At 52.9% G+C, this 23,934-nt stretch overlaps 1 protein-coding gene across 1 annotated transcript; it reads right to left on the bottom strand.

Annotated features, from left to right (window-relative positions):
* Positions 1-3,633: 3,633 nt before the first annotated feature.
* On the bottom strand, positions 3,634-17,462 carry KCNG4 (potassium voltage-gated channel modifier subfamily G member 4). The gene is made up of 4 exons (XM_027619814.2): positions 17,247-17,462; positions 16,650-16,856; positions 14,877-15,639; positions 3,634-4,646 (listed from the first exon to the last, which is right to left on the bottom strand). Coding segments are annotated over exons 2-4 (1,536 nt in total). The 5' UTR covers positions 16,652-16,856; positions 17,247-17,462; the 3' UTR covers positions 3,634-3,875.
* Positions 17,463-23,934: the final 6,472 nt, after the last annotated feature.

Here is a 23,934-nt window from a genome sequence, read left to right as displayed (position 1 = left end):
TCTATTCAAACTTGAACTACTTCATGACGTTTGCTAAGGGAGCAGTTCTGTGAATAGTCAGGGACCATGGTTTGGTTTGTTTGTTTTGTTTTTCACCTCTCTTCTGGTTTCTTAACTGCCCCTCCGTGGCATAGACTGTTGCAGTGAAGTCTGCTCCCCAGAATCACATACTGTCCAAGGCCGGAGGGACTTTAATAACCATCTGGTCCAACCTCTCCATGGGAATCAGTGAGAAAAGGAAAGGCCAGTGAAATCAGTCACCATGTCCACTGTGATATGACAAAGAAAGGGTGACAGCTGGTGCCGGAGATACCCTGAGACAACCCTGCTTACTCTGCTCAGGGTAGCACAGCAAAGTTATGTTCTTGTAATATTCTTGTCTTGAATATTTTCTTTGAGGGCTTGGGCACTGTTTCAGACGAGCCTAAGAACTGAGTATTCTGCTGGAAATCAGGATGCTTGGATCTAACTAAGTAAACTGGCTGTGTGACCTTGGGCAGGTGGCTTTCCCTTTCTGAGTCTTGGTCCCCCCATCTTAAAATATGAGAGATGATTTACTACATAAATTCTTATCCTTTTATAGGGTCCATGGATTCCTTTGAGGATCTGATAACAATTGCTGGACTCTTTTTCGAAGCCATGCACTTTGAGATGCACACAACCTCCAGAGGTTCACAGACCCCCTCATGGAAACTCTCTGCTTAGACTGTATTCTGATGAGCTGTCCAGTTACCAATTTCTCAAGTCCTGTAAGCCATCAGACTAGAGTCAGTGGGTGGAGCCTGCATTTGCACCATCCATCCATCCCCACGTCACTTTTTGGGCTCAACTCTACTTAGAGAGATGGTGAACCAACATTTTAAAGCTATCCAGGTGTTAGCCACCCTTGTGGCGAGCAGAGCATAACGTATAGACTTGTCCAATCACTATGTTGTACACCTGAAACTAATGTAACATTGTGTGTCAACTGCACTTCAATTAAAATAATAATAATTATAAAGTTATCTGTGGGAGCCACATCTATGACATGACACGAAAAGGGCCATTTACTCTTTGCTTTTGGCTAGAAAATTTCAACCTTTGGCTGCAGTCACGCCCATCGACCTCAGAGAAAACAAAGCCCTTCGGGGACTGGCAAGACTCCTTTCGGCCAATGGGGATGAAGAGACGGCCTAGCAACTCGCTTGTCATCACTATCCCATCCAATCAGCATGAAGGGAAAGCCGGCTAGACAAATTCTACTTAGGCCAGTCCCTGGGGCTAATACTGGGGAGAAAAAATAGAGCGTTTAATTAAGCCCCACATGTGAGCAATCAATTCCAATTTTCTACTTCTAATTTGGTAGAATTTCCACCGGGCACGTATTAAGACACTGTAGAGTCTCGTAATGTTGGCAATGGGCTTACTTACGTTTACTTCAGCCCTGGCACACTTTTGTTCAGATGGCTGGGATGTGAACCAGAAGAGAATGCAGATGCCTGGGTGGAAGCCATCACAGGATGGGCAGAGCTGCAACGAGGAATTATTGCACCAGGCATGCAGAACAGGGAAAAGGCCTCCAATCAGAAGAGGGAGGGCTGGGTGTGGGGTCTGATGTGGGTCCCAGGCCTTCCGTTGGCTGTCGAGGATTGTTCCTTGGTTCTGGGGTGAGCTCTCCAACCTCAATTCAAGGGACCCTGACCAGAGGTGGGAGGGTGTCTAGAAATTCTCACATTCTTTTCAACATCATCATTTGCCAATGTTTCACCTTGGGATGCAGAACTCTCTACCCACAAAGCAGCCCCAAGGGTCTTGCTGGAGCCCCAGCCAGAAAATCACAGATCTAGCCAAAGCCCCACACTTGACAGAAGGAAAGGAGCCAAGGGCACACAGAGAGTGAAAATCTAGGCCTGAGTGAGCGCCCAGGTCATGAGCACCAGAGAAGCTCATGAGACTCTGCTATTCACTTCCTTGGGCAGGTAGCACGGGGTGGGGATTTTATAAGGGGCAGGGGCTTCCCTTGTGTGTGATCACTGGGCCACTATGCAAAGAGCTTCCTTGGTGAAACGTCAGCGTGGGAAAGACTGTGGTCGACCTGCCGATTTGGGGGGTCTAGAGGAGACAGGTACTCCCCTCAGCTGGGAGGGCACCCAGGGGAGTCAAGAGGCATGAAGGCTGCCCACGAGGTAAGGCTAGCTTGCAGCCAGATGCTGGTGCCGGCGTGATGCCTGGTGTTGCAGTCAGAGGAAGGCATGAGCCTGGCACATAGTGGGCCTGCGCTGCATATTAGCCGAATGAATGAAGAGCAGGCAAGCTGTCCCCGGTGATGAAATGCTGGCACGCCTACACACAAACGAGGTCGGATCTGCCCGTCCCCGACTGGCTCGCCACCACCCATGTGGGAGCCAGGCCACCTTCTGCCGTGGATTTCCAGCCAACAGTAACGTGCATGGCTATGTCACTCATGGAAGATGCCATCGAGACCTCCCCGAGGTGTGGCCTCCTGGGCAACAAAAGATGAGACGAGGTACTCCTCGTACAACTAACAATACGAGGAGAGGCCCTCACAGCCTGTCTGAGCCTCTCGGTTGTTCTCTGCCCCACGCTGGTCTCCCCGCATGCTGCCTGACCATCTGCATCCACACCTGCAGTCCAGCCACATCATTGCTTCCTCCAGCATCTACCAGAAAGCCTAGACCCTCCACTCAGCCCTCACAGCCCACCACCCTCCCATCCCTACCCCTTTCCAGCTTCAGCTCCCCAAACATCCCTCCTCATTCAAGCCCTCCTGGGCCTCCAGCTCAGGATTCATTGCTCTGGCCTCAGCACACACGGCTTTTATCTTGAACAGCTTGGTCCCGTGTCTGCTTCCTCTATTGGATGCAAAGGGCTGAATCTGTTCATGAATGAATAGTTACTAGACAAACATATTTAAATGTAAGCTGAGGAATTACCCTCTGGCATCAAGGGCCTGGTCTGGAGCAGCAGCAAAGGGGCAGATCCTAAGGCCGCCCACATTTCTGCACTGAAGCTCTGCTGCATCCATGGTGGCTTAACTGAGGGCAGAAAGCCAAGGTCTCTAAAGTGCTTGAGAAGCCAGCAGCAGGAATGGTTCTCTTGAGGGCCGATGCAGTGCCCTGCAAGAGTTAGCCACTGTCAAGGCCAAGAACTGGATAATCGGAGAATGTTCCACCAAGAGTCCAGTTGGCCAGGGAAGGCTTGCTGTGCTGGCAAGTGGCACTCCTGCCCAGGTCCCAGGCACATCAGGAGGAATGACAGGCCACCAGCTCCCCATGAGGGGTTTAACACAGGGGCCAGTTCTGCCTTCTTGACTGAGAGCTTCCAGAGCTGGGGAGGAGGCAGTGGCATTAGGAAAATGCCACTGGTGGAGGGGAGTGGAAAGAGAACATATTGCTCTCTGCTGGAACCCATGATATAGGGCTGGGTGGGGAGATCTGATCAGAAGGGTCTGCAGTGACTGGCCCCTCCAGGTCCTGGTGGTAGGGCGGCCCTGGAAAGAGAGTCTCCGGGGAGGAATGGAGTCCTGTAGGCTCGGTTCTGTGGGCGTCTGGAACCCAGCCTGGGTTGTGGGAGACTGCAGGGGAGGAAGGAGAGTGGAGGATGGCAGACCTAACAGAAAGAGGGGATGTGCTCGGTGATGGGCACAGAGAGAGGAAGAGGCAAGGAGAATCGATCAGGTCAGCAAGAATCATGGCGGCCGGTGGGGGTCAAGACACAACAAGCAAACACCTGTGGCCTTGAGCCCCTCCTAGCTTTGGGAGTGCTCCTGGGGCTCTAGAAACATCCCACCGGATGGTCTACACCCTGGTGTTCTCCAGCCGGGTCAGCCGGGGGCGATGGGTTGCGGTCCTGCCCTTTTCACGAAGGGTTTTGAGTTAAACGTATTTAGTGGCCAAGGCGGGTCCCTCCGGGATAAGGTCGTCGACGTCACTCAGCAGCTCGTGCTCACTGGCCGAGACGGCGGTTTGCAGGTGGCGGAGACGCGCCTGCAGTTGCTCCTGCTCCTTCTTGAGCTCCAGGTAGGAGTGCGAGAAGGTGTGGAAGATGGACGTGGCTGGGAAGGCCATGATGAGGATCCCACTGAGGATGCTGCTGAGGGCCACCATCTGGCCCGGCACGCTGCGCGGGACCATGTCTCCGTAGCCCACCGTCGTCATGGAGATGACCGCCCACCAGTAGGAGGCCGGGATGCTCGTGAACTCCAGCACCCGCCCGGACTCATTCTCCGCCACGTAGACCAGAGGGGAGAAGAGGGTGACGGCCACGCAGAGGAAGAGGAGGAGCAGGCCGAACTCGCGCGTGCAGCGGCGCACCGTGAGGCCCAGCGTCTGCAGCCCCAGCGAGTGGCGGGCCAGGCGCATCACATAGAGGATGCGCAGCGCCCGCAGCACGCGCAGCGCCAGTCCCACCTTCTCCAGGTACGAGCCCCCGCCCGGCCTCTCGCCGTCTTCCCGGGGCTCACCCGACACGGCCAGCGACACGTAGTACGGGGAGATGGCCAGGATGTCGATGATGTTCAGGGGCTCTTGGAAGAACTGGCACTTGTCCCAGGCCTGGACAAAGCGCAGACAGAACTCCAGGGAAAACCAGGCCACGCAGACGGTCTCCACGATGAAAATGTAGTAGCACTTCTGAGAGCACTCACCCTGGGGAGGCGACAAAATGCAGAATGAGAGCGGTGGGCAGCCGCGCTCGGTAAGGGGGGAGTGACCATGCCGAGAAGCAACTCCATGTATCCATAGTGATATCGACATCAATATCAATTTCCATATGTATGGATATATATTCTATATATACTATATCGTTTTTCTCTATATTTGTATATTATCTATCATCTATCATCTATCTATCACAATTGAGTCCTGTGTGCTGTAGACTCTCATTTGTCCACCCAGATCCCCTTTATGTATAGTTCTCAAGTTGCGGCTGGGCACGAGGCCAGTCGGCTAGATCAGGGACCACCCTTTCCGGCCTCCCTGGCATCGAGGTGTGGCCAAATAACTAAGAACCCACCCACAAAATGTGAACAGAAGCGATGTGTGCCACATCCCATTCCAGGACTTAGGATTTTGGCATGAGTTCCTACACACTCTTCTTCACTGTGAGCTGGGTTAACCCACATGACCCTGCAACGCAGCTTAGAACCTACAGATTGGACCAACGCCCCAGGGAAGGATGGAGTGGGAAGGTGGAAACAATCCTGGGTCTCAGGTGAGTGCTGCCCACTCACCTTGATCCCTCTTTGCAGGAGAAATCGACATCTATTTTTTTTTTGTCTGTTTGTTTTTATTTGGGGGGGGTGAGGGGCAGAAGAAGGAGAGAGAGAATCTCAAGCAAACTCCATGTCCAGCGCAGAGCCAAACACAGGGCTCCAACTCACAACCCTGAGATCACGACCTGAGCTGAAATCCAGAGCGGGTGCTTAACCAACTGAGCCACCCAGGTGCCTCAACATCTATTTTGTTTAAAGCCATTCTATCTCAGGGCCTCTTTGTAATAGCGACCAACCTTCAGTTTCACTAATATAAGCCCCTTTTGTGTACCATGCCCTGCTCTAGAGCTGTCACACCGTCCCAGTGATGTTGTGAGCAGGCAGTGTGACCCCCTTTTGTGTCCGGGACATGGTTCCAAGCAGTGAAATGACTTGCCTGAGCTCACATGCAAAGCAGATGATCTCTCAGCCACTGTATGCTATTTTGTAACTTCCTTGCCTGCCATCCCTCATTCATTCATCCAATAAAAACACAAGGAGGGCTCACCTGTGCCAGGCTCCTAGGCTCTGGGGGTAAAGTAATAGAGAAGCAGATGTTGTTTCTAGGAGCTTGGAGGCTGGTGGGGCAGAGAGGGCTCCTGCGTCCCTGGTGCAACCTTGTGATGTGTGATTGCAAGTATTCACACAGGGTCTGTTTCCCTCCAGAGATTGCAGCTAGGTGGGGGCTGTTGTGGACTCACTGTGGCATCGTTCATGCTCCCTGCCTGGCTCCTAACAGAAAATTCCACTAGTCCCTGTGCTACTCAAACTGTGATCCTTGAACCAAAAGCATCAGCCTCCCCTGAGAACTTGTAAGAAACACAGATTCTTGGACCCCACCTCATCCCTAAGGAATCAGAATTTGCGTCTTAATAAGACTCCCTGTGATTCATGTGCACATCCAAGTTCGAGAAGCTCTGGCCTAGTGCAGTGGTTCTCAACTTTGGCTGCACATTAGAATCACCTGGGGGCTTTGAAAAACCCCCCTGGTGCCTGGGCCAGGACCTCAGAATTCTAATTTAGTTGACTGAGGTTTGAGTCAGAGCCGTAGAATTTTCCAGAAGTCCCATAGATGATTCTAATGCAAAGCCAGGGTTGAGAACCTGACTCCAAATACTATGTATGTATATATATATAATGGATGAGTGAATGAATGACCAAAGCCAGTTGCCTGAGTAAAAAGCAAGGTGTTGACAACTGCAGTTTTCTTTGGATTAAAAACCTCTGAAATGGAAAAAGAAATTATTTCCAGTGTCTGGGCCCACAGGAATACTGAATTGAAATGAAATGTTTTTTATGTCTGGCCACGGAGGAAGAGAAACGGGTGTTCTGTCCCCATCTCAACGTGCCTGTCTGTGTCTGTGACATGGGTTCAAATCCCACACTCCCACTTACTCTGCAGACCCATTGTCCCCCCTGGACTTGTGGTTCTCTACCCTGGGAGACGCGTGGTGAATGGAAACGAGGCATAGAGAAGTGAGCAGGCTGCTGCACCAGCAGGCACACGATACCCTGTAGCTGTCTGGGTGCCATGATCCACCGGTTACAGATGACGCACTGTAGCTTTCCGGGTGCCATGATCCACTGGTTACAGACACAGCCTGCCCGATCAGTATAAGGGCAACAATACCCTTCTCCTCTCGCTGGATTTTACAGGAAGGGGAAGAACCTCCAACACAGGAGGTCTTTGCCACGACCACCTGGGGTTTGCTTCAGCATCCTGGAGTGCTCAGGAGTTTTGGACCCTGACTCTCCAGTCCTGCTGTAGACTCGCTCTGTGACCTTGCAGGGGTCACTGCCCCTCTCTGTGCTTCCGTTTCCAATGAAGAGGTTGGAACAGAACCGGTATTTCTCAAAGCTGATTCAGCACACCCCGCATCAGAATCCCCCAGAGTGCTTGTTATAAATGCAGATTCTTGGGCTTTCATCACCAAAAAAAAAAAAAAAAAAAAATCAAGGGCCCAGGAAACTGCATTTTGGCAAGCCCTCCGGTTGACTCAGAGGCGCCCGGGGGGTTTTTCAGACTCTGGGCCAGATTGTCCCTACAAGGCCACTCTTGTCACTGACATTCTGGGAGTTTTCCCCTTGGCTTAAGACTTCCAGTAGCCTGGGAATAACCTTTCCAGACCAGTGACCCAGTAGCTCAAAAAGGTGACTCCTGAGAGGTAGGGCAGGCTCTGTGGGTCCTCCCTCTGCCTCTGTGCGGGCATTTGGCCATTCAAGACATGCACCACCCACCTCCCTCCAGCCTGACCTGCCGGCCACCTCCCTGCACTGCAGCAATTCCTCTGCCGCATCACCACCCGGCACCACTCTGCTCAGATCCTGCAACCACCCTCCCAGCACTGGTCCCCCGAGAAATGCGTTCATGGCAGGGATGGATGGGGCCTGAGCCAAGCAAAGAATTCCCAGGCCAGCCATAGTTGAAGAAAAATAGGAGGGACATTAAAAACGGACTTTTTCCCTCTCTGCGAAGCTTCTGGTAGTATTTTGTCGGGAGGGTGAACAACTAATTCTGGTTTGCCCACAACTTTCCTGCTTTAAGCACAGGAAGTCCCAGGTCGCCAGAGCCCCTCGGTCCTGTGCAAACCCGGATGGGTGTCACCCTCCTGCTGGGCCTTGTACCTGGAGGAAAGAGGCCTGCTCTGATTGCTCCATGTAGTGAAGAATGTGAGTCAGGTCTATCATGACTGGGGGTGAGCAGGGCCACACTGTGGGGGCTCCCACACAGCATGGGGTGGGGGACACGAAAGCCTGACACAGAAGGAGATGCACTCTGTGTTTCCATCTATGTGACACTCAAGATGGTGAACAAAATCACCAAAACAGCGGCCACCTCTGGGTGGGGTAGGGATCGGCCGTGAAGGAACATGAGAGAGCTTTCTGGGGGGAATGGAATTTCCTACATTAAACAGGGGTGTGGGTGATGCGGGTGTCTGCAGCTGTTAAGTTGTCCAGCTAAGATTTGTGCCTTCCGCCGTAGGTACACGTTCCCTATCAAACTGTAAAATAAAACTGAAATGAATGACAGTAACAATAAGCGAGCAGGGTGGGGAGGGAGCGGGGCGAGAAAGAACAAGGGTGACTCACTGTGGAAACTGAGTCACGGGTCTTTGGGGGTTCAACACTCTTCCATTCACTTTGTAAATGCCTGGCATTTTCCACCATGAAAAGTTAAAAAACAAATCAGGCTCAGAAATCAAAACCACAATCAGATGCCACTCCCTACAAGGAAGGCTGGGAGTATAAAGACAGAAAGTCCTATGTATTGGTGAGCCTGTGGAGAAGTTAGAACCCCCAGCATTCCGGTGGGAATGTAAATGGTGCAGCTGCTGCAGAAAATAGGCTGGGGGTCCTCAAAAGTTGAACACACGTGGGGAGCCTGGGTGGCACAGTCGTGTAAGCGCCCGACTCCTGGTTTCGCCTCAGGTCATGATCTCAGCACGGAGTCTGCTTATGATTCTCTCACTCTCTCTCTCTGACCCCCCCCACAAATAAATAAATCTCAAAAAATGTCTTTTTAAATTAAACACATGTTTTCCATATGACCCAGCAATTCTACACTTGGGTATATACTGGCAAGAACTGAAAACATCCATCCACTCGAAAACTTGTCCATGAATGTCCACAATAGTAGCCAAATGTGGAGTTGACATAAATCCCCATCAGCTGACAAATGAATAACCAAAATGTGCTCTAGCCACATGATGGAATATTATTCAGCCCTAAAAAGGACTGATACACGCTTCAGCATGGATGAACCCTGACAACCTTCTGCTCCGTGAAAGGCCAGATGCTGCATGGTTCCACTTATAGAAATGTCCAAGAAGGCAACCCGTGGGGACAGAAGTACATGGATGGTTTCAGGGGCTGGGAGAATTGGGGAGAATGGGGAGCACCTGGAAACAGGGGCAGGGTTGTTTGCGGGAGGATGAAAATGCTCTGGGACAGAAGTGATGGTTGCACAAATGTACACTAAAAACCAATGATGTGAGCACGTTGAAAGGGTGCCTATTAGGATGTGAATTATGTCTTAATAAACAAGAAGCCAGGGCCCGAGGCTGAGCTGGCCAGGTCAGCTGGGTGAGGCACTGAGGGGTCCCACAACTTTGCCCCAAACCCTATCTCAAACCTTGAGAGCAGGGTGGCTCTGAAGGGCTCTGGGGTCAGAGGATGGGCAGGGCTTTCAGAGGGCAAGGCCATGGGCCCTGGGGGCCCATATGGACAGGCTGCCCCACGGATGCTGCTGGTACAAAAAGGGCCAGTTCCAGAAATGCCACCTGGGAGGGACTTGGGGCCAAGGTCTTGACCTTGGAGTTTTCCTCACACCCCGGGACCTTGGAAATAGGGCCCGAATCGGCCACTTCCCACGTCCTGGTATAGCTCAGTGCTGGTCCCTAACCACTCAGCAGCTCGGACCTTCTCCTTTCTGCCTGTCAATTCGTGCCCTGGCCCTGGCCTCTGGTCCAGGGCTGTCTCCTCGCCCTGCTGACTCATTCCTCTTCCCGGCTTCTCCTTTCCCTGGGAGCCAGTTTTCTCTGCCTCTCTCCCCTCCATTCTGCCCCTTCCTGCCGCTCTCTGTCCTCTCCCCCCCAGCCGCCCTGGGACACAGAGGCTCTGGAAGTGTGGGCAGGAGGGGCTGGGCACGGAGACAGGGACATGTGACGAAGCAGGAAGAACGGTAAACTACCGTGAGTCAGGAAAAGTGGGTCCCGTCCCGGAAATGGGGACTACTTCTTGCTGACCTGGATATAGGGAGACTAAGCTGAAGGGAAAAAAAAAAAAAAAACAACCCAAAACCAAAAAGCCAGGTTAAGAAGAATTCCCTGGAGCAATCACCAAATGTCACCGAACACAGGGAAGCTACTGAGAGTGAGGCAGTTCTTTATGGACCTGATTCATGATCCAAGAAAGGGGCAGGGGAGAGAAGGACATCATCCCAGGTAGGGGCCCCTCTAGTTCCGCCTCGTCTTTTTTTTTTTTTTTTTAAAGATTTTATTTATTTATTTGAGAGAGAGAGAGGGGAGAAGGTCAGAGGGAGAAGCAGGCTTCCCGCTGAGCAGGGAGCCCGATGCGGGACTCGATCCCAGGACTCCGGGATCATGACCTGAGCCGAAGGCAGGCGCTCAACCAACTGAGCCACCCAGGCGCCCTCCGCCTGGTCTTTAAAAATCTGCTCGTGCTTTCCCTCCCCAGGCCCTTAGCGAGAATGCTGAAACCACAGGCAGGAGGGAAAGCACTTTGCGCAGCTGTACTCAGTGTGCATCTCCCACAGCAAGGTCCCCGAACGCGCCCCCAGCAAACCTCTGGGGCAGGACTAGAATCTAAAGTGGAGGAGAAAGGAGTGAAGGCTGAGCTGCCGGGTGGAGAGCGGTTTGAGCCTGTCCTTGCCTCCACTGGGTCTCTGGCAAAGAGGAGGCCCCCGGGAAAGGTCTGCTGAACGCACGACTAAAGGAAGAATGAAACAGAGACGACACCTGAGCGAATGGCTGCTGACCCGGCCGCTGACCGGGCCACTGATGTTTGGGTTCCACGGAGCCGGGAGAGGCGATCAGCAAAGGGGACGAGCAGGTGGAGGGGTTGGAAGGGCGTGAGCTGAGTCCCAAAGGGTGCATAAACACGGCCAGTGATGGCTTCGTGCTGGCAGGCGCAAGATGGATAGGACCATTGGGTCCTCAGCACCAGCATCTGAGTAAGGTGAGGAAACAGAGGCACAGAGCAAGAGAGGGGCTCATCCGAGGGCAGAGCCACAGAGCGGCGGTGCTGGGATTTGAACTCTGCACTAGGGAGCTAGAGATTCTGGCTCCTTGCCGTGGTGCACTCCTGCCCGAGCCGCTGACGATCTGGGGAGCGGCAGAGAGGAAGGGAGGGGTCAAGAGAGATGGGGCAGGTGTTCAGTCCAAGTGGCAGTGACCTTCGGCCTCCCCCCGAGGGAAGGGGGCGCCCTGACCAGCAGAGCTACCCAGCCAGGGCCGGGGCCACATGGAAAGGGTCCTGGGGATGAATGGCAGGGGTGACAGTCATGACAGAGGACACAGGCAGCGGGAGGCACGGAAATGGCCGCACTCACCCCTGGATGATGTGATCAACAAACTGGCGTGTAGAGACTGGGGACTTCTACTGGGCCATAAGAAGGATGGAGCACTGGCCCAGGCGACAGTGTGGATGGGCCCTGCAAACACCACGCTGAGTGACACAAGCCAGCCCCCAAAAGGCCACATGTGTGCGATCCCATTTGCACGCCGTGTCTGGAATAGGGAAATCCACGGAGGCGGAAAGCCGAGTGGTGTTTGCCCGGGGCTGGGGGAAAGGGACGGGGTTTTATTTTGGAGTAGTGGAAATGTTTTGGAACTTGATAAAGATGGAGGCTGCACAACATTGTCAATGTACTAAATGTTCCGGAACTGTTTAATTTTATGTTATGTGAATTTCACCTCAATTACAAAACAGGGAACAAGGATGGGCAGAGTAAGAGCTCCAGGAAGGTAAGAAATTTGTCTGATTGTCTCCAGCGCCCAGAAGAATGTCGTCTGTAGGCACTCAGTAGCTTGTCGAATGAAGGGAAGGGTGAATGTCGTGATCTCCTGTCAGCTAGGACCTAACAAGTGAATGCTGATGGGACTGACATGTGCTATGGGCTTCTCACGCATCAGCATTGTTCCCACTGCTTTATGCAAATTACTCTTTTAGTCATCATCATAACCCCATGGGGAGAGGGCTGGGAGCATCCCCATTTTACAGATGACGAAACTGAGGCTCACAGGGGTTAAATGACTCTCCCGAGAATAACACTGAGTTCATGAGCAGTGGGGCCAAGATTCAAACCCAGAGGACCTGCACTCTGACCCTCCCGCTGGACAGGGATGTGCTTCTCAAACGCTGGCGGCCTCAGAAACGCCAAGTGCTGCTGAGCTGAGTGTCCAGACCAGAAGCAGAGCAGCCCAGCACTGAAAGCCGGTGTTGTGTGGTCCTAAGGAGACAGGTTTTAGAACCAACTGGTAGGTGAGCTCACATCCCTCAAATCAATGCCACATTAACTAACTGTGAGCTTTAGAAAGAGATAAAACTTGCCCGAGTCTCAGTTTCCTCGCCTGTAAAATGGGGGTGGTAGTAGTACCCGCTTCCCAAGCTGTTGCAAGGACTAAGTCCATCGGTCAAATGCCAGACTCGTGAAGGGCACGTAATAAGCCCCGGTTCTTTCCTCCCTTTGGGGATGAGCTCTTCCGAGGAAACCAGAAAAGGCTGGGTGCACCTGGGAGGTGCTTAGGAATTTGGCATGGTCCTTCCTGTCTACACCGCCTCCTCCCTCCTCCATCTTAATTTACCAACCTCCAGTGCAGACCCTTCTCCCCAGCTGCCAAGTTTACTCCATGGGAGGTCACTGGGAGAAGGTAGAAGAAAAAGCAAAAGGAAAGCTGTCTCTGCCAACCAGCGTGGCACCGTGTCTGATGGAGGAGGTCTGTGGGTCCCAGCCCTGGCGTGTCTGTCCACCCACGTGGCATTAATTCATGGGCCCCCAGGCTGACATGGCCATCAGGTCTCCTAGCTGGGCCTGCCCCCAGAAGCGTCTGGCCAGTTGAACATCCCCGAGGGCAAATTCGAAATATCAGACACGCTTGGTGCTGGAGAGAACATTGTCTTTTTATGTAAATGAAAGATACAGTCTTGAAAAAATGAAGATCGCCTCCCCAGCCTCCCGGCTCTCTGAATTACCATCTAAACAAGTCTTTTTGAGGGCAGCGCCTCCCAGCCTCTCTCCAGGCAGCAAGCACACATGAAGGTGGTTTCCACAAGGTGAAAATGCAGAGATGCACCCCGGGCGTGGGCATGGCCCCTTTTAACCCAGGGGCAATCGGCAGCCTGGCTCCTGAGCCCAGACCTCTGATTTGATCTCCTGAGTCCCCTGTCAAACGAAGCCTGGGTTCAAATCTTGGGTAATTTTCAGAGCATTAGGTTTTGAAAAGACCTTGTCCCTCTGCACAGTCTAAATCCTGGCTTCCGGGAAATCCCCGAGGAACAGGTTTATGGAAATCGAGGGGTCCTTCCTCAGCAGCTGGGATCAAGGGCACGCTTCTGGGGGCAGGGGACAGAAGCCACTTATTTTGTCCTAATTTTTTACTGCAGTGTCCAAGTGTAAATATTTCTGTGAACAAGCAGGCTCTTAAGTCACACGACTTGGTGCTAAAGGATAAAACAATGTCTGGATGTTTGGAGCTATAGTCCTCCCCCTTGGGGAAGAAAAGCTGTTCAAAAGTCGAAAGTCGAAACATTTTGGTTGGTTTGCTTCAGGACAAAACATTTATAGGTTGCACAAGATACATTTTATTCAATAAATATTTATTGAGAGCCTACCCTGTGTAAGGCAGGGGCTGGCTCTCCATCTAAGTCCCTCCTTTCTGGAAAGTTCTCTGATTCTACCATATTGCCCTGGGATATATCCTTAAGGGAGGGGAACTTCTGTGGACTGACAATGATTATGGGCCATACACAGGGTTCATTATCTTATATGTGTGTTCTATTTATCAGCTCCTTCCGTCTGCCATAATGTAAGTTCCATAATTAAGGTGATGGGGAGCTATGGAGGAACGTAGAGCAGGACAGGAGCAACACTTCCAAGTAGGAAACAAATCCAGTTCTCAGTTCGAAGCTCTCCAATAAACTTCCCAATGAAATATTAAGCTTTTATCTCATTTCTCAGACTCCCTGGCCCCTGGGGGTCTCCCACAACTTCCTGAAAAAGAGAGTGCAGGAGTGGGTAAGAAAACCTTTCTGCTGTTGCTTCCTGGGGCAGAGTTACTTAGAAGTTAACTCATCTCTGAGTTCCCCATGCAGTGAGACTGACTGGGAGGCTCAGGAGCCAAGTAACCAGCAGGAATCTTGGCCCTCAGCTGCATCTTTGCTCTGCAACTCCAAGAAAGCTAAAGGCCCTGTGCCTCACTTTCTCTACCTGAACATGGAGCTGGGATGGCCACGAGAACGTTGGCTCAAGAAGGCAGGGATTTGAGCCAGAAACTGTGCATGGCACAGAGTAGCTGCTCAATAAACACACGATGCGTGCACCGAGTGTGTGAACCCTTACCGCGATATTACCCATTTTACAGAGGAAGAAACTGAGGTTCAGAGGGGTGAAGCAATCTGCTGGTGGTCACAGAGCTGGGAGAGGCAAGCCAGGCCTGCCTGGCGCATGAGCACCAGGGGTAGCTTTGTTAATACCGAGTCCGCTATGAGGCAGAGCCATCTCATGACTCTTGCAGGCCCTCGGTCTTTTCCTCCAAAAAAATAAATAAATAAATAAATAAATAAAATTAAAAATGATCTTTCACAGCTACACTGATCTAAAAACGCATCCAATCCACCCTAGACAACAATCTCTTTTTCTGGGGGGATGGGTTAGGCCGGTGATGGGTATTCAAGAGGGCACGTACTGCATGGAGCACTGGGTGTTATGCACAAACGATGAATCATGGAGCACTACATCAAAAACTAATGATGTAATGTATGGTGATTAACATAACAATAAAAATTTTTTAAAAATTTTAAAAAGTTACTTAGACATTTTCACAGGCCCTAAGTCTTGGGGGCCCTGGGCCCCGCCTTGGGCGGGGGACGTTCAGGGGCCACTCACCTTGTCCTCCTCGGCCCTCAGGTCGGGCATGGTGCTGACGCACAGGCTGACCGCGGTGGTGGCCACGAAGAGGATGGACAGACAAGCAAAGACCTTGCCGGGGAGCCCCGAGCGCGGGTTTTCCACGGTCTCGCGCAGCCAGTGCATGAAGACCCCCCAGCGCGAGGGGTCCCCCGCGGGGTGCCGCGCCTCCCGCCGCAGCGGCCGCGTCTCCCCCCGGCGCAGCTCGGCCAATCCCTCCAGCTTGCGGAGCAGCTCGCCCAGGCAGCACTTCTCCAGGCGGGCCTCCTCGATGCCCCAGTAGACCAGCTCTTCCCGGAAGGACAGCACGCACATATCCCGCAGCAGGGCCAGCCTGCCGGCCGCCAGGAAGCTCACGATCATGCCGAAGGCACTGGGGCTCCGGTCGAAGAAGAACTCCTGCTTGTCCTCATCATAATCGTCGCAGAGCTGCGCGATCTCCTCGTGGTTCCGGCACAGCTTGAGCTTGCTCAGGCGGCTCAGCGGAAACTCGTCCAGCGTGCTCCAGGGGAGGATGTACCGCCTGCCCCCGACGTTGACCAGGATCTCCTTCCTCAGGTCGGCGGCCGGGGAGGCGTCTAGGGCGCCCACCTTGCGGGCCCTGCGGTAGTACAGCCCCTTGGCAGAGGACCGCGGCAGGCGGCCGGGCAGGAGCTGACTCAGGGGGCTGCAGGAGCCCCGGTGGCGGTGTCCGGGAGGCAGGCCCCTGGCTCTGAAGGGCACGGGCATCGCTGGAGATGTCCTACGTGGGGGCGGGGGGGGGGGGGGGCGGAGAAGAGAGGGCAAGACAACGGGCAAAAATCACTGTCCTTCACTTTGCTGCAACTGCATCTGTATCCTTCATTTTTCACCTCTTCCACCCAACACAGATTTACTGAGCACCCATTATGTGCCTGGGATCTATCCGTGACCAAAAAGAGGATGGCATCCCTTCCCTGGTCAGAGCTGTGCCACTCCCAGGCTCTGTGGTCTTGGGCATGTGGCCTAACCTCTCTGATCTCAGCTTCGTTCATACCAATGACAAGACTTGTACCAATCTTACAAGGTACAGTTGGTAAAATAGAGCTTAGGAGTGTAGGAGATTCTCAAGTTCACTGCCAGGTTCTGATCCCTTAGGGACTGCCGGCTCGGGTGGATTACTCAGCCCCTCTGAGCCCTTTGCCTCACCTGTACAGGCTGGGGTAGTTTGAGGGCCCACCTCACTGGGCACAGTGAAGGTCACATGTGGTAATATACATGAAGCGTTTATTGGGAACACTTCTAGATGCTTCTGAGGTGCCAGGCACCAATCTACGTGCTTCCCCTATATTAACTCACCTCAACATGAGGTAAACATCAGTATCCCCATTTCACAGATGAGGAAACCGAGGCACAGAAAGGTTAAGTAACAAGGAATGTGACAGTGCTTGGCACAGCGTCCGCCTCTCAGGAGCAGCTCCACAATGATCTTACTTCCTTCCTCTTTTGGAGGACTTTGCTGTCCCCCGTGTTCACGGGGTGCTTGCCTCAGCCACCCTTGCCGGGTAACCTCGAGCCAGTTACTCCCCCTCTCTGGGCCTCGGTCTTGTTATCTGCAAAGTGAAGGGGCCTCTAATGCTCTCTCCATTTCAGACCTATTTGAGGCGCTTGAGGGAGAATAAGAGTTTTAGATTCAGCCCATGCATTTAAGCCTCTGTCCTCCTCAGCACCCTGCAACCATTTCCTACGCTATTCATTCCGGCAGAGCTGTTTCCAGAGCATCTATAACCTTACATTCCAACAGGCACTCCAATCAACGGAAGAACTCGGCAGCTGAATGGAAATAAAAGTTCCTCTCAATTTCAGAGCCAGTTGGATTCCGGCAGGCAGCAAAGAGGTGAATCACAGCCCGTGCATTTCACACTCGCTCACCACGCAGCGTTCTGGTACTCCGCATGCATGACTTCCTTTACAACGTATGGCCAGAGGAAGAGGAGCAGCCTGCAGAGAGAAGACTGTTCTGAAATCTGGGGAGTCCCTCCCGAGTGTTCTCATCTTCCGAGTGCAAGCCCCCAGACCCAGAGAGCTGAAGTGACTTGCCCAAGGTCACACAGCGAATCCAAATCCAACCCAGGACTCTGTCTCCCAGCCTGAGGCTCTTTCCAGAACACGCTCCCCCCCAAAAAAACACCCTCTGCCCTGTCTGCATTCAATGCACAAACCCAACTTTGCGATCCACTGTCCCCCTGAAACAGCCGGCACACAAAGCTCCCGTCCCCAGCACGGGAAAGGTATGCATTCAAAACGGCACCTGGGACAAGCCTGTTCAGCGTCCTGCGAGCCCCCAGCCCTGCAGCAAACACTAACTTCTTCCCCCGAAGTTTAACTCACCTTACTGTCTCAGGGAGCCCTTTTCTTGCTGTTTCTCTGCCGGGCCAGGGGAGCCCGTGTCTCGATGGCCAGGGAAGAGACAGGTTTGTGGTGGAGATGAAGGAGAAGAAAAGAAAAATTCCAAGCACGGCAGTTTCTGGCGGAGTTAGTTTCCGACCTTTCTCCCCTTGCCTCCTCCTGAAAGCAGAGGTACGTTCATTCCGCATCTCTCTCTCCAGCAGCTGCGGAACAGCCCTGGGGCACTGGGCTGGGGTTTGTACGAGGACCCGAGGACCCGGAAGCCCCTTCCCCCCGGGGCGGGGGGGGGGGGGGGAGAGTCTGAGGGGTTCCTGCTGGGAGGGAGCCAGCCAGCCGTCCTGCCTCAGCAGCGGGCTCTGTGCTCCGAGCCCCACGGGGACAGCCGGTGTGGTCCTGCCAGAGAAGCGGGGGCGGGCGGGGTGGGGGGGATGGCTCAGAAATAATCTCTCCATCACCAGGCTGCTGCGAGGAGCCACGGCAGCCGCTCTGCCAACCGCCTGGGAGGCAAGGAGAGCTGTCCTTCCCTCCCCTCCAAGGAGGAGCACAACTCGGAAGGAGCAGAGGGCAACTTGGGGCTGGGACATCTGCAGCTACCTGTCCCCGCACCCGGGAGGCTCCCGGGGGGAGGTGCCGATGATTGGGGGGTGCCAGTGATGGGGAGGTCCTGCTCAGGTAAAGGCTGTCGGAGGAGCTCTCCTGCTTCTCACCGGCCCAGGGACAGGCTCGGTCAGAGAAGCCCAGCATGCGAGTGCTGGCTGGGAGCTCCAGAGGCTGCGGGCTGGACTAGGAGGAGTGGTGAGTGTGGAGTCACACACACCCGGACCCCCTGCTCCCATGTGAATGGCTGGGTGACCTTGGGCAGGTGACTTAGTGCCTCCCAGCCTCAGTTGGCTTGTTTGTACAATGTCTGGGAATGAGAGGGGTTCGGAGAGGGCACACCAGAAGCCAAGAAGAGGCTCCCACTGTGGCTTTGGCTTCCGGGTTGGTGAAGAGGAGGGGGCACGGTTCCGAGGCCCGGGTCCTAGCCGCGGCTCTGCACCACCTTGCTGTGTGTCCTTGGTCAGGCCCCTCACCTCCCTGGGCCTCAGCCTTCTCACTGGTCAGATGAGGACAGTGGGGGCCGCGATGGCGCAGACCGCAGAGCTGTCTTCCCCTGTAGGTGCTCCATGTACACAGGCTCTTCTTAATTTTCTTAAGAGGTTCCGGGGCCCTGTCTCTTGGCTTCCAAAGGTGAATTATTATCAGTTCCATTCTGCAGACGAGGCCCGGAGGTCTAGGCGAGAGGTTCGCTCAAGGTCACCTTGCTAGTGGGAATCTGCGCATAACAGAGACTTTGAGTTCTGATGCAAGGGTTTGGGAGGGGGGATGGCCCGAGCGTGGGCCTTTCACAGCTGCCTGGAAGGGTGGCAGCAACTGGTGGCTTCAGTGGGCTCTCCGCGGCCCGGCCTGTGGGGATCAATCCAGGCAGGAGCAGAGGATCCAGAGGCATAGAGGTGGCCGAGGGTGGTGGCTTTCACACTGCATTGTGGGAAACCCAGGTGTTCTGCAGCAATGATCACGGGGTCTGGAATGAGGGTGACAAAGGGTAGGACACGGGGATAAGACTCCCTGCCTCAAAGTGGCGGCTTCTGGCTGGCTGGTTTCCCATAGTGAGTGTGACTCCAAAAATGCCAGGGCCCCACATGGCCCAGTCTTCACACTCGGCCCACTCAGGGAGATCCCAGGGCACCTGTTAGTGATGGACATGCTCTGCCCCCATCCCCTGACTCCCCAGTTCTCTCAGACTCCAGGGCTGCTCCCATGCTTCTCATAAACCAGATTCCAAAATGATCTTTCCAGCTCATGTTGGTTTTTTCCCCTTCCTCTCTTTCTGTCTCCCTACCTCCTCTAGCTCTTTATTATTGATCTCATCTTAACCTCTGAATAATTGCCCCCAGCCTGTCAGTTCTCTTTTCATCTGGAGTGCGTGGGTTCAAATCAAGAATTTATTTATTTCATTTTCTATTATTTTTTTTTTAGAGAGGGAAGGGGGAGAGAGAGGAGAGGGGCAGAGAGAGACGGAGAGAGAGAATCTTAAGCCGGCTTCATGCCCAATGCACTTCCGGCTCAGGGCTCGATCTCACAACCCTGAGATCATGACCTGAGCCAAATCCAAGAGTCAGGTGCTTAACCGACTGAGCCACCCAGGCACCTCCAAATCAAGAATTTACTACTTCCCCGCTGGGTGACCTTGAGTAAGTTTCTTAACCTCTCTGTGCTTCAATTCCCTCATCTGTGAAATGAAAATGGTAGCCCCCCACCCCTCCCCCCACTGATTTGTTGTGGGGACTGAACAAGTGAATTTTCACTTATAAGGTGCTTATAAGAGTGCCTGGCGTGAAGGAAGTCCCATTTAAGCTCTTGCTCTTATTATGAGTATTATCTTAACTTCTGTCCAAGTCACACAGGAAAGATTTTGTTCGAAGACAGGAGTTTGAAAAAAAGTTTTAACTGCTGTTAAAAAGGTTTTTTTAAAAGAACACCGCAGTACAAGCCCCTCAGATCTCATAGAGGGGATGAGGGGATCATTGTCTGAGCTCTCAGGGCCAGGGAATAGCAGAGCCAGGCTCAGTTAGGACTCACAGTCCAGTGCTCTTTCCACAGCCCCCTCTTTCCGCAGCTGCCTCTCAGGGCTGTCACTTTCCCAGGGCTAGAGGACCTTTAACTTTAGCCTGGTCCCCAAGCCCACCAGCCCCTGCCCCAGAGCACTTGCAGAGTCCTTCCATGTGGCTTGGTAAAGTTCCAGTCACCTTTTAACTTTAATGCCACTGCCTTCCACCCCCTTGTTCCTCCCTTCGGTGTAACCAGGGAAGGTAGGCTGGCCCTGGCCTTTCCAGCATCCTGCAGGTCCTGGATACAGGACCGCCTATGGCAGCCCGTCCTCTCTCTCTTCTGAAGGGCTGCGGCCTGCCAATTTTTTTCTGATAAGGGATGGCCCACAGTGGCCACGTGTGAGTGAGTCTCCCAGGGCTGCTGTAACAGAAAAGATAAGCACTGTGGCTTAAAACAACACAAACGCATTATCTTGCAGTTCTGAGGACCTAAAATCAAAGTGTTGTCAGGGCTACATTCCTGCTGGGGGTGATGGGGGAGAATCCAGTCCCAGGGGCTGCCCACATTCCTCGGCTGGTGGCCGCCTCACTCAGACCTCTGCTTCTGTCCTCACGTCTCCCTCTCTGACCCTCCCACCTCCCTGTGATAGGGACCCTTGTGATTACATTGAGCCCACTGGATAATCCAGGATCATCTCCAGATTTTAAGATCCTTAACTTAATCGCATGTGCTAAAGTTCCTTTTGCCACGTCAGTAACATATCTGCAGATCCCGGGGATTAAAATGCAGATATCTTCAACTCCGGCAACTGGCTCACGTCCAGATCAGCGAAATCTGAATTTCAGTGTTTGGGGCCCTACTTGTAGGTTGGCTTTGAAAGCTCCCCATGGTGATTTTGTCATGCAGCCGGGAGTGGGAATGGGTGCCTGAAGTCGGGAGTGACATGATCAGGTGTGCATTTTCCAGAGCTCACTCGAGCTCACTTAGGTATTGCTAGAGGTAGTATAAGCCGGTACAAGCCTCATCAAGGGCCGTTTGGCCCTATTGATCAAAATAAGAAATGCAGGTGCCCCGTGACCTACAACCACTAGGGTTTATTCGGCAGAGGGGCACGTGCAAAGACAGACATATAAAGATATTTGTTACAGCACTGTTTGTGGTAGCAAAGGATCGGAAGGGACCGAAATATCCCTCGTTGCGGGACTGGTTAGGTAGATGGTGATTGTGAAGGTAACAGAGAGCGCTGCAGATGTTACAAAGAACCCGGGGGGTCTGCACGAACTGACGCGGAAGGACCAGCGAGATGCATAAAGTGCAAGGTGCAGAGCAGATCATACTGAAGGCGCTAGTTCGTGTAAAAATAGACAAGAGGAGCGTGTGTGTGCATAGAATATGCATTTCTCACAAATTTCTCAAACACTGGAAACTGGGGTTGCCGCTGGAGAGGGAAACCAAAAGGTTTGGAGAAGGGATGAGAAGAAGAGGGGATTTCCTTTTCTCTATATATCATTTTGTATTGTTTAATTTTTTATTTTTTAAAAAAGATTTTGTTTATTTATTTGAGAGATTGAGAGTGTGAGTGGGGGGAGGGGCAAAGAGAGGGAGAAGCGGGCTCCCCACTGAGCGGGGAACCTGGCGAGGACAAGGGGCTTGATCCCGGGACCCTGGGATCATGACCCGAGCCGACGGCAGACGCTTAACCGACTGAGCCACCCAGGTGCCCCTGTACTGTTTAATTTTTTAAACCGATGACATGTGTTGATTTAAAAAAAATTTTTTTTAAGTTGAAAGGCATCCTGGTACCAGTGGGGGTGGGGGAGAAGCCAGCCTGGAGGAGATCATTTATTTGACCTGGCAGGTGGTGATAGGGGGGTGAATAAGGCAGTGGCTGTGAGACTGGAGGTGGGGGAAGGCCAGGAGAGTAGCGAGAATGGACGGATGGAATCACACCGAAGATGCTGGACGAATGGCAGCTGACGGGCCCTACCCTGCCGGCAGCTGTCTCAGCCCCTGCCATACCCCATCAGGGAGATTTGGTTAGCGACCAAGGCCACGGACCCCATTGGAGTGACCTGATCACGGTCTCTGGGCCTCTGAGGTCATTCATCGTGACCTCACTGGGGAAACTGAGGCAGGTCAATATTTTCATGACGGACTTGACCTAAAAGCACACTCAGATCTTTTGCCACCGAGGGTCCCAACGTTGAGGAGTCTCCAGGAGCGGGGTGGAGGACACAAGACAGGCCGGCTGGGTGCTTTGGGGGAGCACAAACCCCCAACGCCCGAAGGTGGAATGTGGGTTCTGTGCTGCGTATCTTTACATTTTGAAAGAAGAGCTGCAATCCTGGTTTTTAGGCTAAATCTCTCAAATTCTAAATGGTACCAGCTGACTCAGAAGCTGATAAAGCACCACACAGCTGAACATGCACCTGTCTGATGATCCAGCAATTTCAGTCCTAGGTGGATACCCACGAGAAACCTGCACACATGTTCTCCAAGTGGCACGGCGGGCTGGAATGCTGGTCACAGCCCTGTCACGGCAGGCCCAGGTCGGAACACCTAACCCCAGGAGGAAATAAAGTCTGGGTCCACATGATAGAATACCAGACCGCAACGAGAACGCACAGACTATGACCCTCGGCAACCACTTGAAGAACCTCAAAGTCATCAGGTTGAGTGAAAGACACAGAAAGAGCAGATCCAGCAATGACTCCATTGATAGAAAATTCGAAAATGGGCAGAACTACTCTGTGGTGATCCGAGTCAGCTCAATTACCTCTGGGGGTCTGCAGCGGATTCTGAGGGCGGGTCATGTCTCATGATCTGTTTCCCTCGGGGGGTGCGTACACAGTGAGTTGAATCTGTGCAAGAGACAGCTGCACTTCAGTATTTGTATTGTGTTTAAATCGGAAAAGTGGTTTTGTTTTTGTTTTGAGCGCCCACAGCTGTGGAGGGCCCGGTAAGATATATGGACAGGCTGGATTCAGCCTTGGGCTCCCTGTTATGACCAGTTTGTCACAGAGAATGGCTTTGAAAGTGGCCGGGCTCCAGCCCCGGAACCCCGACGCACGCAGGTACCCCCAGCTCTGTGCCTTTTACCCGGACAGTCCTGCCCTCCCGCCCACCCTCCCTCCTAGAATCCTGAGATCCCAAGGATGGAGAGAAGTCAGCGGTGAAGGTCGGCCCTGCCACCTTCCACCTCCCTCTACCTCTTCTGGAAGGGACGAGAGAGATGGTTGGGCCATTTGCAGCCACTTCAGCTCTCTGTTTAAAAATATTGCTCAAGGGGCGCCTGGGTGGCTCAGTTGTTAAGCATCTGCCTTCAGCTCAGTTCATGGTCCCAGGGTCCTGGGATCGAGCCCCGCATCGGGCTCCCTGCTCCACGGGAAGCCCGCTTCTCCCTCTCCCGCTCCCCCTGCTTGTGTTCCCCCTCTCGCTGTGTCTCTCTGTCAAATAAATAAATAAAATCTTTAAAAATAAAAAAGAAATTGCTCATGATGTAATCATCCCCAGCAAACGATGCAAGTCGTCAGGCAGTTTGTGGAAGTTGTGGGCTGTCGCTACCGAGGGGTGTGCATGCCCAGCTGCTGAGCTCCGGCAGCTGAGGTCTTCCTGTTGGAGGAGTGGTTGCCCGCCCCTCCCCCGCGCCCCACCCCCACCTCAGCCGGAGTCGGAACATTATTGCAAGGTTACAGAGTGGAACATGAGCTGGGACCTCAGCCCCCCACCCCGCCAAGGTGCTGGTCGCTTTTTGTTAGGACATTTTTCAAACAGGTGGAAAAATTGCAAGACGAGTCCTGCCTCGGCTCATAATTACTAGCATTCTGTCATGTTGACGTTATATATGAATGTATGGTTTTTTTCTGAAGCATTTCGAAGCAAACTAGACACTATGACCTTTCACCCTGAATTCTTCAGCACAGACATGCAGAAAAATAAAGGTAATTTTCTATGGAACCACAAAACCATTATCATATCAAATGCCAACTAACAATAATGAAAAATTCCCTAATGTCATCTGATGTTCTGTCCATCATCAGATTTCTGTGTTTCCAAAATGTGAGCTCTTGGCGCTCAT

The sequence above is a fragment of the Zalophus californianus genome, chromosome 17, assembly GCF_009762305.2.
Source record: "Zalophus californianus isolate mZalCal1 chromosome 17, mZalCal1.pri.v2, whole genome shotgun sequence".
In the NCBI taxonomy this organism is placed as follows: Eukaryota; Metazoa; Chordata; class Mammalia; order Carnivora; family Otariidae; genus Zalophus; species Zalophus californianus.
This window is presented reverse-complemented; position numbering and strand designations above follow the sequence as displayed.

What these genes read in the sequence shown, in the direction of transcription:
- KCNG4 (XM_027619814.2), bottom strand. An exon ending in TGAGGGCCGAGGAGGACAAG is followed by an intron (nt 4,647 to 14,876) that starts GTGAGTGGCCCC and finishes TCGCCTCCCCAG; the next exon opens with GGTGAGTGCTCTCAGAAGTG.